This window comes from Gastrolobium bilobum, unplaced genomic scaffold (genome assembly GCF_033153095.1).
Source record: "Gastrolobium bilobum isolate Gb01-03AN ecotype WA unplaced genomic scaffold, APGP_CSIRO_Gbil_v1 utg37804, whole genome shotgun sequence".
Lineage (NCBI taxonomy): Eukaryota > Viridiplantae > Streptophyta > Magnoliopsida > Fabales > Fabaceae > Gastrolobium > Gastrolobium bilobum.
In genome coordinates, this window is record NW_026896549.1 from 29940 (window position 1) to 45671 (window position 15732).

Consider the following 15732-nt stretch of genomic DNA (forward strand, 5'->3'; position numbering starts at 1 on the left):
AACGTTGTAAGATAACAAAACTTGAAAGATCCTTTGACCAACATAAAAGAAACAAGAACCAAAAATAAGAAACTCAGGGTCTATGAAGAACGTGTTTTTGTTTTTAAAGCTGTTTTGAATATAAATTTTGAGAACTGATTTTGAGAGTAAAAGAATAATAAAACTTGAATGAGTATAGTTTAAAGTTATAAAAAGTTTTAATTATTTACGAAAATGCCATTAATAAAATTTTATAATTACAAGATTGCTGCTGTAAAGTAATTTAAAATTAAAAAAGATATTAAATTTATTTACATAATTGTCATTAATGAATTCTTATATTTATAAGATTGTCACCGCAAAAAGAATTCGTATTCATTATATTAGATAATAAATTTGGACGTGAATCCAGAAAAGAGGATGCAAGTTTGATTGTTTCTCTGTTAATTAGGCAGTAGGGTATTTGTTAGCACTTATCAGGTGTTTATTACAGATTAGTTACACGGTTTGTTATTCATTTTGTAAGTGGATGTGGGATACGCTTAATTATAGCTGAGCCTGAGCGTATAGTAAGTTTAGTAACTTGTTTCCAATAATAAGTTAGTAACTTATTTACTCCATCTAGCACGAAATTTGTTTCAATACTTCTATACTACTATGGACTCGTGTATCACTCACTAAAATTAAAAAAAATGATTTATTTACCTTTATTAAGTCCTACTTATTTCTAATCCCAATACATGAATCATTTTTCATCTTCAACCACAACTTGCGATCCCATAGATCCAACAGTCCAATTTTCAGGGGCCGTCATCAGACGCACAATTGTTACAAAAAAAAGTCAAATGGAGCGAGAGAACAAAGCCACATTAATACTAAAAACTTGAAAATGATATATTGTACAGCAATACTCCAACATTACACAGAAGCAGCAATACTTTCTAAAATATAAGTAAATGCCAAAAAAGAGCATCTCCCTTGTAAACTGCAAAAAGTGAAGTGACAGCATATCACTAGAACAACAATAGAAAACTCCATGCAATCTTTCGCCACAACAATCCAACCATACAATTAAGCTTACCCTTCATATAATGTCAAGTGATATATATATATATTATATTATATATTTACACCATATGTCGCCAATGAGAAATCTATTTTCCAAACCAAATTAACTAAGCGGGCGAAGTACCTCCGCCACAGCCCTTTTCACCATCGCCCCGCCACCACTTCTTCTAGAAGTTTAGTTCTACCCTACTAAAATGAAAGTATATATATATATATATAAGACATTACTTTAGAAAATAATGTCTTCCTTGTTTTGTTTTGTAATTTTTTCATGATCTAAATAGGTACTAGTATAATAATAATAATGATGATAATAGTAATAATTATTATTAGCATTACCACATTGAATCACCATAATTGGCGTGGTCCACCACCATGTCCATGTCAAACATAGGCTTGGATTGTGATGGAGAGCCAGTATTGGTTGGGCTAGTGGGGCTATGGGCTGGGTTCCATAGTGATGCACTCTGGCGTACCCTTAGGTGCACTGCTTCAGCTTGGGTCACGGCCAATTGGGTCTGAAGCATATCAATTTGTTTCTGAAGAGAAGAGATGGCCCCTACACAGCCATACACAGGGTCTCTCACTCTTGCATTCGCTTCATACACCATGCTACTCACTGCATCCCCTCGCTGATGCTCTGGTAAGTCCTGCAAACAGTGCAATTTGCACTTTAGTAGTATTGTATTACATTCCTAACATGATTCTCTCACGTCAAGATTCCTTTGACGTGTGACACATTTATCTTGTTCTGAAATTAAATTTTTTATTAAAAAAAAAGGGTAATAAGGATTTAGCTTTAAATCACTGGGTCACTGAGACTTTGATATCGTGTCATAAACCATCTCTTCCAAAAAAATTTAAGTCATTGGGTAATAGCATCAAGATGACATAAAATATTGCATATTATAAATGAAAAAAGTGTGTATCATTTTTAAAGGATGTAAAGTTATATCATTTTAAGTGAGAGAAAGAGATAGATCATGGAGGAGAGAGAGTGGACAAAAAATAAATAAATAAAGGTATGAGTCTCACTTCTTTGTGAGAATAAAATGACACAAGTTATGTCATTTAAAATAACAAATATTTTTTTCATTATAAATATCAAGAATTAATTAAACCTAAAAACTTAATTGTTAGATGAATGCCCTATTAATAATTTTATATTATATTTTCTTATATATAATGTCAAATAATCAATCCAACTTCAAAATTTAAGTTATTGAGTGAAAATTACATTAATGATTTTATATTTTGAGAATGATATAAGTTAATTTTATTCTATGATAGATTAAATAATATTACACAGACAGCTTCACGTGGTACAGAAACAGCATGTTACTTCAAACATTTTTTTTTTTATGACAATAGAAAGTGTAGATCTTGCGTTTTTATGTTCAGTGACCTATTCTCAAACGTGATTCTCAAAATCACGTTACTTGTGAAGTTACACTTTGTGCTTGACCCTGACTTTGGGTGGCAAACCACGTTTAGAAGCTCCCATTGGGTCGCCCAATACACGATGAAGAAAGAAATACAAATCAATAAAATCTCAAACAAATAAACAAGTGTAGTGCTATACATCAACTTTTTCAAAGAATTATTATTATTATTATTATTCATTTGTCTTATTCTTTTTTTATTTTTTAATGGACCTCACATGGCAGACCGAAAGATGAGACTGACATAAGATTGAAATATGAAGAAATGGAAAAGCAAACAAATGAGATAAGGACATACGATGGGAGGTTTGAACGCGCCGAATGCCTAATCTTCTCTGCCTTTTCTGATTTTTCAATGGTCACTTGGAAAAAAAGCCATGTCGGATATGTGGCTTTTGGGTTCCTCCAACAATAGTTTAACATTTTCTCAAGAAATGTTCAAATCAAGACATAGCACCACTATGTAAATATCAAACTCATTTTGGAAAAAAAAATTATATATATATTTTCTTCTACATTATCTTTTCTCAAATGGGAGAAAATCTGGGGGAAAAAATACTACTTTTGGATAGATTTTATATCCAAATAATTTTAACATTTCCTTGAAAGTGCCACAAATTTTGTGTAGATACATCTGGTGTCTTCCATGCTTATAAAGGGTTTTCTACTTGCACAAATACCTATAAAAGTTCTATATATGTATATGTGTTTAAGGCCATGGAACTGGTGAAGGCTAGCTAGGGAAACATATCACAAACAACATGACAAAGATATGTTTTTTTAAATCATCTTGAAATTGAGATTTAAAAAAAAGAAGAAAAAAGAAGAAGCTAATGTTGAGATTTAAAAAGGAAATTAAGAATGAACCATGTTAAACCCTTTTTTTTTTTTTGGTAAATTGCCAGGAGGTATCCCCATTCAACCTTCTACCATGCCCTCTTTTGACTTATATTCTGGCCCCAAAAATTTTCCAAGAAACTGTTTGAGGCAGAGTTTGATCCCTGCACCAAGCAATCCCTTGGGAGCTCAGCTGCCAACTGAGCTACCCTTGGATTTTTTTTTTTTTTTTTTTTTTTTAAGTTAGGAGAAAATGAGTGTGGGGATGCACTTGTGGTCAAAAGCGCTTTTGCAACTGATTTTTTGTTTTTTCATCTTTCTACCAAAGATACCCGATGAACTCGTTAAGTGCCTTCAACATATACAAAAATTAACAGCCGCCTAATTGAGTTTGTGTTCTTATGAGGAGCGTTGGGGATTTACGACTAGTTTCTCGATAAAAATGTCACAGAAATATTTCTATTCAATTTTTGTGATGAAAAATCATGGGTCAAATTTAAATAATATTTAAAACATTTATTTTATGTGCGTATATAAGTTGTATTTAAAAATCTTATTTGATATAATAAGTAACACTATATTCAAAGAAACAATATATATAAGTAGTTGAAATAAACAAATATAGAAGGTTTTATTTTATAATTCATTCGGTGGTCATGTGCTTAATATATTTTTAACAAATTTTTATTTAATTTTATTCTCATCATGTACGCATCAATCTTATCACAACTGCCACCAAATTTTTATTTAATTACTCTTCATATCCATAAATTTTGTACCTATAAATATACTCAAGAATGAGAGTAAGATTTTTTATTGTTATATAATTATATTGGTGTAATCAATTTTAGAAGTTGATTTTATTTATATTTAACTTCCTTAATTATTTAGTTATGTGAATCATTAAAGGCAAACAGATCAATAATTAACAATAAATATAAGATTTTTTATTTTTACGCTGCACAAATCTTGACACACATCAATCTTATTATCACTACCACAAAATCCTTATTCTTGTTTTTTAAAATGAAAATTCTTAATTCATGGGATATGACTTAGATATTTGCCATTTTTGACGCCACAGTTCTTTAATATAATTTTTGTTAAATTCTAAATGAGTCTTACTTAATAACCTAAACTAATTATTCTCTATTTGATGATGTAAAAATTATCTGGCAAATAATAAAAATTATATTAAAAAGAATATGAAAAAATATGTTTGCTAACTAATATAAGAGGGAAAAAAGTGGCAAAAGTAAGTACCATTGATTGAACAAGACAAGTTGACTAAGTGTAGTTGCAGCCATTTGAAAGAAAATAATTAAGAGAGGAATGAGTGAAACCTGAAGCATCTTGTTGACATTGCTAGCACCAAAAACCTTGTGCACATTAGCAAACTTCTGAGGCTCATCCGCTGGGAAATAAGGAGCAAAAACACAATCCTGAGCACACCTTCTCCGAAGGAGCTTGCATGCAGCACAGGGTGAGGGTGCACCCTGTTTCCTACCACCCTCTTTCATCGATATATCCTACAATTATATATATATATATATATATATGTTTCCCTTTCAAATTATATTTCCTAATAAGACATGAGAAGGGTAGTGGAAGATGAAGAAGTATATATAGCAAGAAATTAATAAAAGTGAAGAAGACAAAGTGGGAGATAAGAGAAGGAGAGGGCGTGTGGCGGGTAATGAATGAATTGAGAGCAAGAGTGGCCTGCTCTGCTTAATATAAAAAGCAAAAAGTGAAGGGCACCACTACCACCAAAACATGATTCCATGTACATTTTATGTGGGTCCAATCTATAAAATAAACACCTTTCGTCTTCAGATTTTGATAGAAAAAAAAAATATTTCCCTTGATGTGACACCGGGTCACAAACATCTCCTATGGTTCTGTTTTTCGTTTTCTATATTTGCAACTGAACGTGCATTAGGATTTTTTGTTTTAAAAAAATATATTCAGTGTTAAGGAGGGAAAAATAATGAAACAGGTATTAAGGCGAAAATTTCTTTAAAAAAAAAAAGTAAAGATAAGACATAGAAGTAAGATAAAAGATAGAGTTAAGGTCAAAAGAAAGAATGCGGCCTGAAAAATTCAAATATTATAAATTAAATAATAAAATACGAAAAAACAATCTTTTTGAACATATTTATGAAATGTATAGCAATCAATCCATTGATGTCAAAATAGAGTGTGATTGGTCACGCCTAAAAAAGGGAGCATTAGGATGCTAAGTCGCACTCAAATTTGGAGGCGACTCACTTAGGTGATGACACGTGATATAAAATTTTTAACAATTTTTATTGTAAAATTTTGAAAGACTATAACTTTTGATTCGGGTGTTCGAATCATATGTTTTTTTTTTATTCCTTGTAACTTTTTGATGCGACCGGTCTGTCCTATTTTTGGTACAACTGGTTGCTATATGTTCGTAAATAAATTTAAAAATATTTCTTTTTCATATTTTATTATTTAATTTGTAATATTTAATTTTTTTTTTTGCCAAAGAATGTGGACGTACTATGGCCAGAAGTATCTTATTTTTTTGCAAAAGATAGAGGTGACTTTTTTTTGAATAAACTATATATATCTTTCACGGAAGAAAATTCTGTTCAGGGCAGGTCTAGGGTTAACGCTTTAAATTCATTCCAAAGATGGTAATGGGAGAATAGAATACATGTTCTAATCCTCATCTGCTTAGCTTCTATATGCCAACTGAGTTACCATCATTTGGTAGATAAAAGAGAACTTTTATTCACTGAAATTAATTAGTCAAAATAGAAAAAGACAATTAGTAAAAAGGGACAACCAAATTCTCACCCAGCACGCAAAAAGAGTGAGAGTGAATGAAAGTAATTTGAAGAAATAGGATTAGGAGTAGTATAAAAGATAAAGAAGTTGTTTCCAAAAAAAAAAAAAGAAAAGATAAAGAAGGTTAAAAAAAATGAATGGGGACTATATATGGTCAGAGTACTGTAAGTAATCTTATTTTTTTCCAAAGATGGGGAGGACTTTTAATCACCTGACGTTAGAAAAGAGAGGGAAAAAGAAACATTGAATAACGTATAGTAGTGTACGTGAATAACATTATTGAAACTAAAATGTCCTGTGAAGAGTGTGAAAGGAGAAAGAAATAGAAAGACAGGGTTGGGCAGGGAAGGTAAACTAAAGCAATACATTGAATAGTGTTTTTAACCTCTTTGCTATACCTACCAACATCAACAGAACTATATAAGTGCATGAAAATGAGGTTTTGTCCTGTAGAAAAACTTTCTCATAATTAGATGCTTAATGCCAAGGCCTTTGAGTTATGGATCCAATAATAATTTTTCAGTCAAATGAGGACTATTGGTGGTTGGTCAATGACTATGCTTCAGGGACACTATATATATAGGCTTCCACTGCCCTAAAAGGACATGCACCCAAGTCCTAATGATATTAATATATGTCCTTTTGGATCTTCAAAGAAATTAATTAATAAATAAATAGCTAACATGGAACAATGCTAAAATGCGTATAGATTTTATTTTCCCCTCTAAAAGTTTACATAGGATTTTAATAAAAATAAAAATAATTATATCAGCAGCGCTGTACATGTACGTAGGTTGTTCTAATTTAATATTTTGTATATTTTTTGTAATTGAATCTTCGAAATACGACCGAATAATCACAAACACAATTGCAAAACATAAAAGAGAGAATGAAAGAAAGAATTGAGATACAAACTTACCCAGTTTCACCAATATGAACTACATCACTATATTATTATCATCCATATTGATTACAAAGCTCTTTATTTATAAGGGAAATATAAATAGACTCAAAATTTCCAAGTAACAATTACTATATCCATATGGCCAAGCCTAAATTATTAAAAAATAAAATAAAATAAAATTGAGGTCACGCAGTACCAAGTCTCCACAATTCCAGGGGCATTGCTCCCTGCATATTCCTGTCGTGGAGGCTCTTTTGGGGCAAAACTCCCCTTGGCTTTCTCTATATCCAGCCAATAAAAAAAATCTTATGAATACGAAATATGAGCGAAACCCATCCCAACAATAAAAAAATGCAGTGCATTTTTTATGAGCATTGAGATGGACAAGTTAGCCAGTAATAATTAATAAAAGATTCATCCTGCAGGCAATCATTAAAATCCTACAAATTGAGCTTGGGTACACGAATAACAAAATAATTACTTACAACGTCAAGCTGTTGGCACGAAGTATGAACTATCAAGTGACCATAGCAAGGTCAAGTAACATGCTTCTTATTATTTAGTTGAATCCATTAAAAGAAATAAATATTTCCTCTTGTTTAGCATAGACTCTATATATACAAGATACCTTGTGAATCAAAATTTTCTTTCCAAAGAAGAGAGGATCATGTTCACATAAGGAATGAAGATGCTTTCAAGTAGTGGTCTACTTTTTCAGATAGATGAAAATCCACTAGTAATATTGCCGCATAATCGAGTATTGAGATTTAGTATGATAAATATTTGTAGTAATGTGGAAAATAGAAGTTTTCATTTCAAAAGGTTTGTTTTTGTTTGAAAAATCTCCTTATATTAACTAGGACAATAAATGAACATATATAATTTATTTTAGTTTAGATAAAAATAAATAATTCACATCAAATTAAACATACAAGAAAAAAAAAGCATGACCTAATCCTAAAAAAATTTAAGGTTTTGAAATTGTGACAATAATTTTACAAGTTACATACTAGTTTCAAGCAACCTACGTACCATAACTGTTCAAGAGTGCCGTTCAACGAATAAAATGGTTGCAGGCCATAAGAGGTGCCAAAAAGAATTCATAGGTAGGAAAATATTTTTGTTATAGAATGATCGGTAAATTCTTTATTAAATATGAAAAAAAAATTATTTATATTACTCTTATATTTATGATTATATATATATATATATATATGGAAAAAGTATTTCTCCAGTCATCGGAGATAAAGTTATCTCCAGTGAGCTCAAAACGACGTCATTTTGGGTTATAAGATTAAAAAATTATAATGCTAAAGACTAATATAACCCTGCAATATATTATAATTATAAAAACACCTTAATTTTTGTCCCAAAACAACGTTGTTTTGAGTTCACTGGAGATAAATTTATCTCCGATGACTGGAGAAATCTTTTACCCTATATATATATATATGATAAAATTATTTTTGCAGTAACTTTACGTACAACAACGACAGGTGTATGGTTATGATTCCTGACATTTAATGCTTTCATCCTTTGTATAGTTATGATTTCCTATATTTAATGCTTTCAAGTATATATATGATAAATATTTGATTGCTGCACGTACAACAATGACAGAACAACAACTTTACGTACAACAACGACAGGTGTATGGTTATGATTCCTGACATTTAATGCTTTCATCTTTTGTATAGTTATGATTTCCTATATTTAATGTTTTCAAGTATATATATGATAAATATTTGATTGCTGCACGTACAACAACGACAAAAATGTAAACTTATACGTACAACAACGACAAAAATGTAAACATATATATATATATATATATATATATATATATATAGTAAACATTTCTGCAGCCACTTTAGATAAGCTTATCTACAACTACCCTTTATAACTATGTTCTCCCGGGAGAACATAGTTATAACATTAAAAGTTGATTTTTTTTTTCTCTCCTTATTTACTTTTCAGAACCAGTCTGCTGATGTGGAGAGAGAGAAAAAAAATAACTTTAATGTTATAACTATGTTCTCCCGGGAGAACATAGTTATAAATGAAAAGCTGTAAATAAGCTTATCTTAAGTGGCTGCAGAAATATATTTTCCTATATATATATATATATTTGGTAAGAGAATTAATATTCCGGTTGTAAAAAAAATTTACTCCGTAGGTAGGCAGTTAGGTAGGGCAATGATATCCAATTTTTCTTTTCTCAAAAATCAAACAATAACAAACCCGCCGTCTAGGACAACATAATTAGGTGTACTTTTATGGTCATGGCTGTGGAAGCATTTGAACATGGACGTGCCGCAGCCCTTGGTTATATAAGACCCTTAAGTGGGTGTTCCATGGTCAAAGTAAAAGTCATACAACTTACAAGACAGTTAAAACTATTATTCTCTTTGCGTTAGTTGGTTGGTTACTTTGAAATTTGTGATTTGACAAAAACGAAGCAACCCACTAAGATTTCAAACTTGGAAAGACAATGGCACATCTAATTCGATGCAAAGGGGACCCATTTCCAAAATACCTTCCTCTATGCCAAAAGCTTTCATATCTCCTTTAATTTCGTCCACAAAAACACACACACACAATAATGTACATAGCACTATCCTCACATAGAATTTTAAAAACAAATATATGGCAATGAATGGGCTGCAAAATTTTCCTCGAGTTAAGAAAACCTCAATTATATAATATTTGTTCCGTATTTTGTGGTCATCAAATACTAAAAGGAACGCTCGGCTACTAGTTACCCTCAATACCTAGTGTGGACTGTGGACCTATCTCCATGGAAGACACTTCCCTCTTCAAACCTAAAATAAAATAGCCTAAGCTACTTCTTCTCTCCAAAAATATAAGGGGAATATAAGAATAATATTGTAGAAAGGAAAATCTAGTCATGTTACAGATTATAACTATGTATTATGGATAGTACATAATTATAGTATTAAAACTATTTTTCCTTTCCGTACCATGTTAGCCGACATCCTTATGAGAATAGAGAAAAAAAACTTTTAATATTATAACTATTTATTATCCGTAATACACAGTTATATCTTTTTGCAAGACCAATTTTTTTCCTACAACATAATAGATTGCAAACCCAAAATATAAAGTTCTTAAAAACTTTTTTGATGATTGTTGAGAGAAAATTTGTCGAGTGAACCTGCCTAAGCTATAAAAATGTTATTTGAATTGATTTAAAAATAAAAATAGATGTTTGAAATAAATTAAGGAAAAAGTTCACTAATATCCATGTGATTTACTACCGAATCATCTATGTTCTGTGATTTTTTTTATTACATATGTCCCAATGTTTTGCAAAAGAGTATATTTTTTTATCACATATGCTCCAGTGATTTTTTACTTTTAACAAATCACAGGGGCATATGTTATAAAAAAAATCACAGGAGAATAGATGATTCTAAAGGCGTTTGGTAGAGGAGAAATGTTTTTTACTAGGAAAATATAATTACTAGGAATATGATGGTAAAGTGGATTTGGTAAGAAAGTTTAGAAAAAATTGTTTGGTAGGATAAAATATTACCGAAAAAATTGGTTTTAGTTTGCTAAGTCTATATATGTTTGGTTGAAAGTAAAATATAGATGAAAAAATATGATTAAATTATCACAACAACCCTTGAATAAAATAATATGGGAAAAATATGGTTTTAGTTTGCTGAATAGTTTTCCCCAACATCAGGATCATTTTGGTCTTCTTGCTTGGATTTCCACAACAACCCTTTTTGGATTCCCCAGCTATCAGCAAATACCATCTTGTAGGTGATTTTATTCAACAATGTTTTTTACATAAAAAAAAAAAATACTGGGCAAATAATTTTCTTAGCAAATTTTTTTAAAATCTGCTACCAAACATGGACATATAAAATTTCACTTACATTTGCCTAGGTATCTTCAACAAAAACTTGTACCAAACACATCCTAAAGCAAACCACAAGAGTATCGAAGAACTTTCCCATAAATTAAAGATTAATTGAATTGATTTTATTTAGTAATTTACTTTATCATCCTTATTTAAATTACGTTAAATGACTAAGCTAATAAGAATAAAAATGCTAATTTTAGCAATTAAAACTAAAATCAAATCAAATATATCCATTCGAATTTAAATAAATTTGAGCAAAATTCTATTTTTACGAACCTACAATAAAAGAATTTCTAAATCAAATCAATTCTTATTTTGCCACTTTTCAAACAAAGACTTTGGTTGTACCAAAAAGAAGAGTTTTACTTATAAATCAAATTAACTCTTAAAACATTTGATTTCAAAAAATATCACGATGCATGGTATGACTTGACCCATCACTTTTTACGAATGTCATTTTTTAATACGACCCGCTAACATAATGTAACGTCCCGAGCACTGACGAGGGAGGAGTGATCGCCGGTGCAAAGAGGCACGGATAAGGAGCGGCTCCTGACAGACTTCCAGTGGGGGGTTACATGCATGAATGAATCGAATCGACACCCGAAAGAGAGTGATTCTAAAGACTGTGCAGGTATGAGACTGCACAATTTGGGATAGCTTATAAGAATTAATTGGTACTACCTATACTAACAAGATGCATCTTCTTTTCAGTAGCCCAGAACGGAAGAACTCCATAGTTAAGCGTGCTTGATTTGGAGCAATTCTGGGATGGGTGACCTCTGGGAAGTTTTCCCAGGAAGTGTGCGAGTGAGAAAAAAGCACACTGAAAAGTCTCGTGTTAGTATGTGGGGATAGTCATTGATTCTTGAAGTGGCCGTGCGTTACTAATGGTATCAAAGCAGGGCCTCTCTTCCAGTAAGGTGTGGTTCGAGGACGAACTAGGCGGAAGCTGGTGGGCATGTAACATCCCGAGCATCTTCTTTTCAATAGCCCGAAACGGAAGAATTCCATAATTAAGCGTGCTTGATTTGGAGCAATTCTGGGATGGGTGACCTCTGGAAAGTTTTCCCAGGAAGTGTGCGAGTGAGGAAAAAGCACACTGAAAAGTCTCGTGTTAGTATGTGGGGATAGTCATTGATTCTTGAAGCGGCCGGACGTTACTCATTCTTGAGTTGGCAAAAGTTGACTCGAATTGTGTCGTGTCGTGTATTAATCCGTGAACTCAAAATCTCCCCTCATTATTTTTTTCACAGGTTATTCGTGTTATGTCGTGTCGTAAACAAGTTATTCGTATCTTATCATATCGTATCGTGTCGACTTGCATAATAAACAACACAATTTGGGGTTGATAGATTATTCATGTCGTGTCAACCCTCATAATAAGTGATACACTATGAATTTGCGAGTTAATCGTGTCGTGTCAACCTGAAAAATAAGCAAATCGTGTTCGTGTTGAATATTTTAACTTGATTTCAAATTTGTATCATGTTCGTATTGAATTCGTGTTGTGTCATGTCAACTCAAATTGCCACCCCTACACTTCCATATTTCCGTAGATTTAAATTTACATATGCATGTTGGTCTAAGGGAACAAGTTAATGATAAAATCTACTAATAGTCTAATGGGATGTATAAAGAATCAATTCAACTCAAAAGCTTAAATTGATGGGTGAGGCTACATTAATGGTTTTATATATCTCTAACAAGCCCTCTCACAAGAAAGTCCATTGGGTTCGAAAAGTGGATGATGCATTAGGTTCAATCTACCTGTGCTAAGAAATTTCACAAAGAAGATAGAGGGCGGAAAAGATTGAGCTGGAGACATGAGGCTATAATTAATACCATGTAAATAACCAATTCAATCCAAAAACTTAAACTATTGGTGAGACTACATAATAGTGTTTTATATCTCTAACACGCCCCTTCACAAGAGACCCATTGGACTTGAAAAGTGGATGATGCACAGGTTCACCTATCTATGCTAATAAATTTCACAAGAGAAATTGTGGGCAATGAGGATCGAACACGTGACACCAGTGGCTTTAATACCATGTAAAGTACCAATTCATCTTAAAAGTTTAAGCTGATGGGTGAGACTACATTGATGGTTTTATATATCTCTAATAAGATTAAATGAAGCCAAATTCAAGCAGGAATTGTGTTGACACTAATCCATATTTTATTTTCTCTTTTTCTTTATCTCGTAGCCATTATGAGTCTGTCTTTGAAGACTGCTGAATCTTAACCCAGGCAATTAGAAGTCCTAAGGTCGCGTAGGATCTAACATCTTAGGATGTTTGTGAACTTTAAGAGTCTCATTGATTGGGTGCTACCTGGTTTAGACATCCCATTAATTTTTTAGTCAGCTCATGGGGTGCATGTAATTATGACCAATTGTTAATATCATTTGGTGAGTGCCTTGTTACTTAAGGAAACCTTTTTGTGTCCATATTTTCCATTATCCACTAAGTAAAAGTAATTAAAGATTTTTTTTTTATTTGTAAACCAACACCGACAATGAATAATCTTCAGCAATTTTATGATACGATAAGATTCCCTTTCATTTTCATGTAGGGTAGACCTACTTTTCACACATTAATTTTCCATACTTGTTTAACTTGTTATTCGTCACATATAAAACGAAAGCATATTGATTTATAATCTAATCAAGATTCTAAAGAACTAAATGTTTCTTTGGTGATTTAACTCCAAATATGTAAATTCAGAAACCTGTAAAACAATTATCTGCCAACGGTGAAATAGTCATACCCAATTATAAGGCAAAAAAAAAAAAAAGAATTTATTTATATAGTGAGGGAGACAGTTTTTGGACTTTGGAGTATCACTAGTCGTGACTTTTCCCTTCGTCATATATACTTTTCCAAGTACACTTTAATATTATTAACTTTCCTTAGAAGGTTGCAAGGCATGAGGGATATGTTGATAATGGCATGATAATGAATTTGACTTGCGAGAAATCTCTATTGCTTTATGGTCCCTTTCTTTCAAATGAGTTTCTCGCTAGCTAGGCCTACTGCTATAAGAGAGGCCCCTTTTGTCACCTCTTCTAGTTTCTTTAACTTCTTGAAGCAAAGTGCACTAGATTAATTGTGCGGGAAAGATTCCCATAAAGAAATTTAGTTTACAGGCGCAATGATCCGTTTATGGTAGGAAAGCATGAGGGATTCATAAATGGGACATCTCAAGTGCCTCAAGGCCATTTGATATCTCCACACATTATAAAGAGACAAATTTGGGCGGTTCATAAAGTAACAAGAAGTAACATCCTCACTAGATTGTTGTAGATAAGGGTCCCTATGACCCCTATTGCCAAGCCATTCATAGAACAAACAAAGCATGGCCAACAAGATAATCGTGTATTTGTCACTATATGTTCTCAAACAATGATAAGGCATGTGATTGGCTTTATTCATCATCTCTCTATCTTGTCCCCCAAGGATCCCATGTGGTCCATTGTCCCATAGTGGATTTTGAGTTCATTATGTTACGCAAAAAATAATAGAGCACATTTTTTTACATTCGCAAGTGCTTCTTCTTTCTCTCTCTTTCCCCCTTTTAGTTGAATACCTCTTCTTTCTACCACAATATTACTCAACCGTATTACAAGCCGTCCTAAGTTTTATTAAGTTTTTCTATCTTCCTTTTACTTTTTGGCTCGTACAATTTTTTCCCTTTCCCTCTCGTTCAAGCTTCTATTCATGAGAATGTTCAGAACTCAAAAAGCGGTGATTTTTGTGTATGAAAGATCAAGTAATATAGAAAAGGATAATTTGGATTGCTTAAACTAGTTAAATTAAGGAGATAAATTTTATTGAGACAAATTCTATTATTATTATTATTATTATTCTCGTAATACACAAGAAGTTTTGGCTCGTATGTACATCATATAACTTAGTTTACACATGTTAAGCTGGTACAAATATTAACAGAAAAGAAAGGAGAGGTGGAGAACAGAAAAACACTTCGTCACCTTTGCTTCATTTCTTACTTAGTAACACAGATAACACAGTAACCGGTGCGTATCCTATTCTGATGCCAATGGTCTGCAAAGTGAATTTTCAGGAAAAATCAGCTTGTGGAACGTTTGTGCTTCTCATGTGAGTCAAGTTTGTGATTGAATGTTCAATTTTATTATCACCACACAATGATCCTACACCAGTAGTTGTAGAACTTTGGGGTTCTGTTCCTTGGAATCATATGATTGAATTAGAAGTGAGTGAGTTCCATTGCATATGAATGATTGAAAAAATTCTGCATCCGAAAACTTTAATCATGATAGTTTAAGAAAATACAAAACCACTTTGTTACTTTGCTTGCTTTGTTCTTAATTCAAGTTCATTTACTTTCAGTTTCTTGTTTAGTTCAATTAGAACATCCTTCAATCCATAAAATAGATTTGTCCAACTAGTGTTTTTGGGTGAATCAGTACTTAGTGCACTCAATCATTGAGGACGATACTCTTTTCTTTTCTCCCACTTTTATTACTTACAGCAAAGTTCGTGAACAACAATTAAAAACAACACTTGCCAAAGTTACATCAGGATCATGAGTGACAATTTTCATAGAAAACTGAAACGAGGCAAAACAAAAGGACAAAATGATAATAGTAAGATACAACATCCAAAATCTAGGAGCAAATACCATTAACATAATCCTAGAGACAAATACTCCGATAAAAATGGCTTTATCACCGAAATAGACCCACTGAAGTGTGAATAAAACCAGGTGCAAAAGAAGTTAAAGCCGAAAATAGACATGATCAA

At 32.0% G+C, this 15732-nt stretch overlaps 1 protein-coding gene across 1 annotated transcript; it reads right to left on the reverse strand.

Moving 5' to 3' along the window:
* Positions 1-958: 958 nt before the first annotated feature.
* Positions 959-4846, reverse strand: LOC133300482 (LOB domain-containing protein 4-like). The gene is made up of 2 exons (XM_061500039.1): positions 4670-4846; positions 959-1697 (listed from the first exon to the last, which is right to left on the reverse strand). Exons 1-2 carry the CDS (start codon positions 4844-4846, stop codon positions 1383-1385), a joined length of 492 nt encoding a protein of 163 aa, XP_061356023.1. The 3' UTR covers positions 959-1382.
* Positions 4847-15732: the final 10886 nt, after the last annotated feature.

Excerpts from the sequence above, each read along its gene's own strand:
- LOC133300482 (XM_061500039.1), bottom strand. The coding sequence starts at position 4,846 with ATGAAAGAGGGTGGTAGGAAACAGGGTGCACCCTCACCCTGTGCTGCA. Across the intron at positions 1,698-4,669 it reads ATGTCAACAAGATGCTTCAG|GACTTACCAGAGCATCAGCG; the intron begins GTTTCACTCATT and ends CACTGTTTGCAG.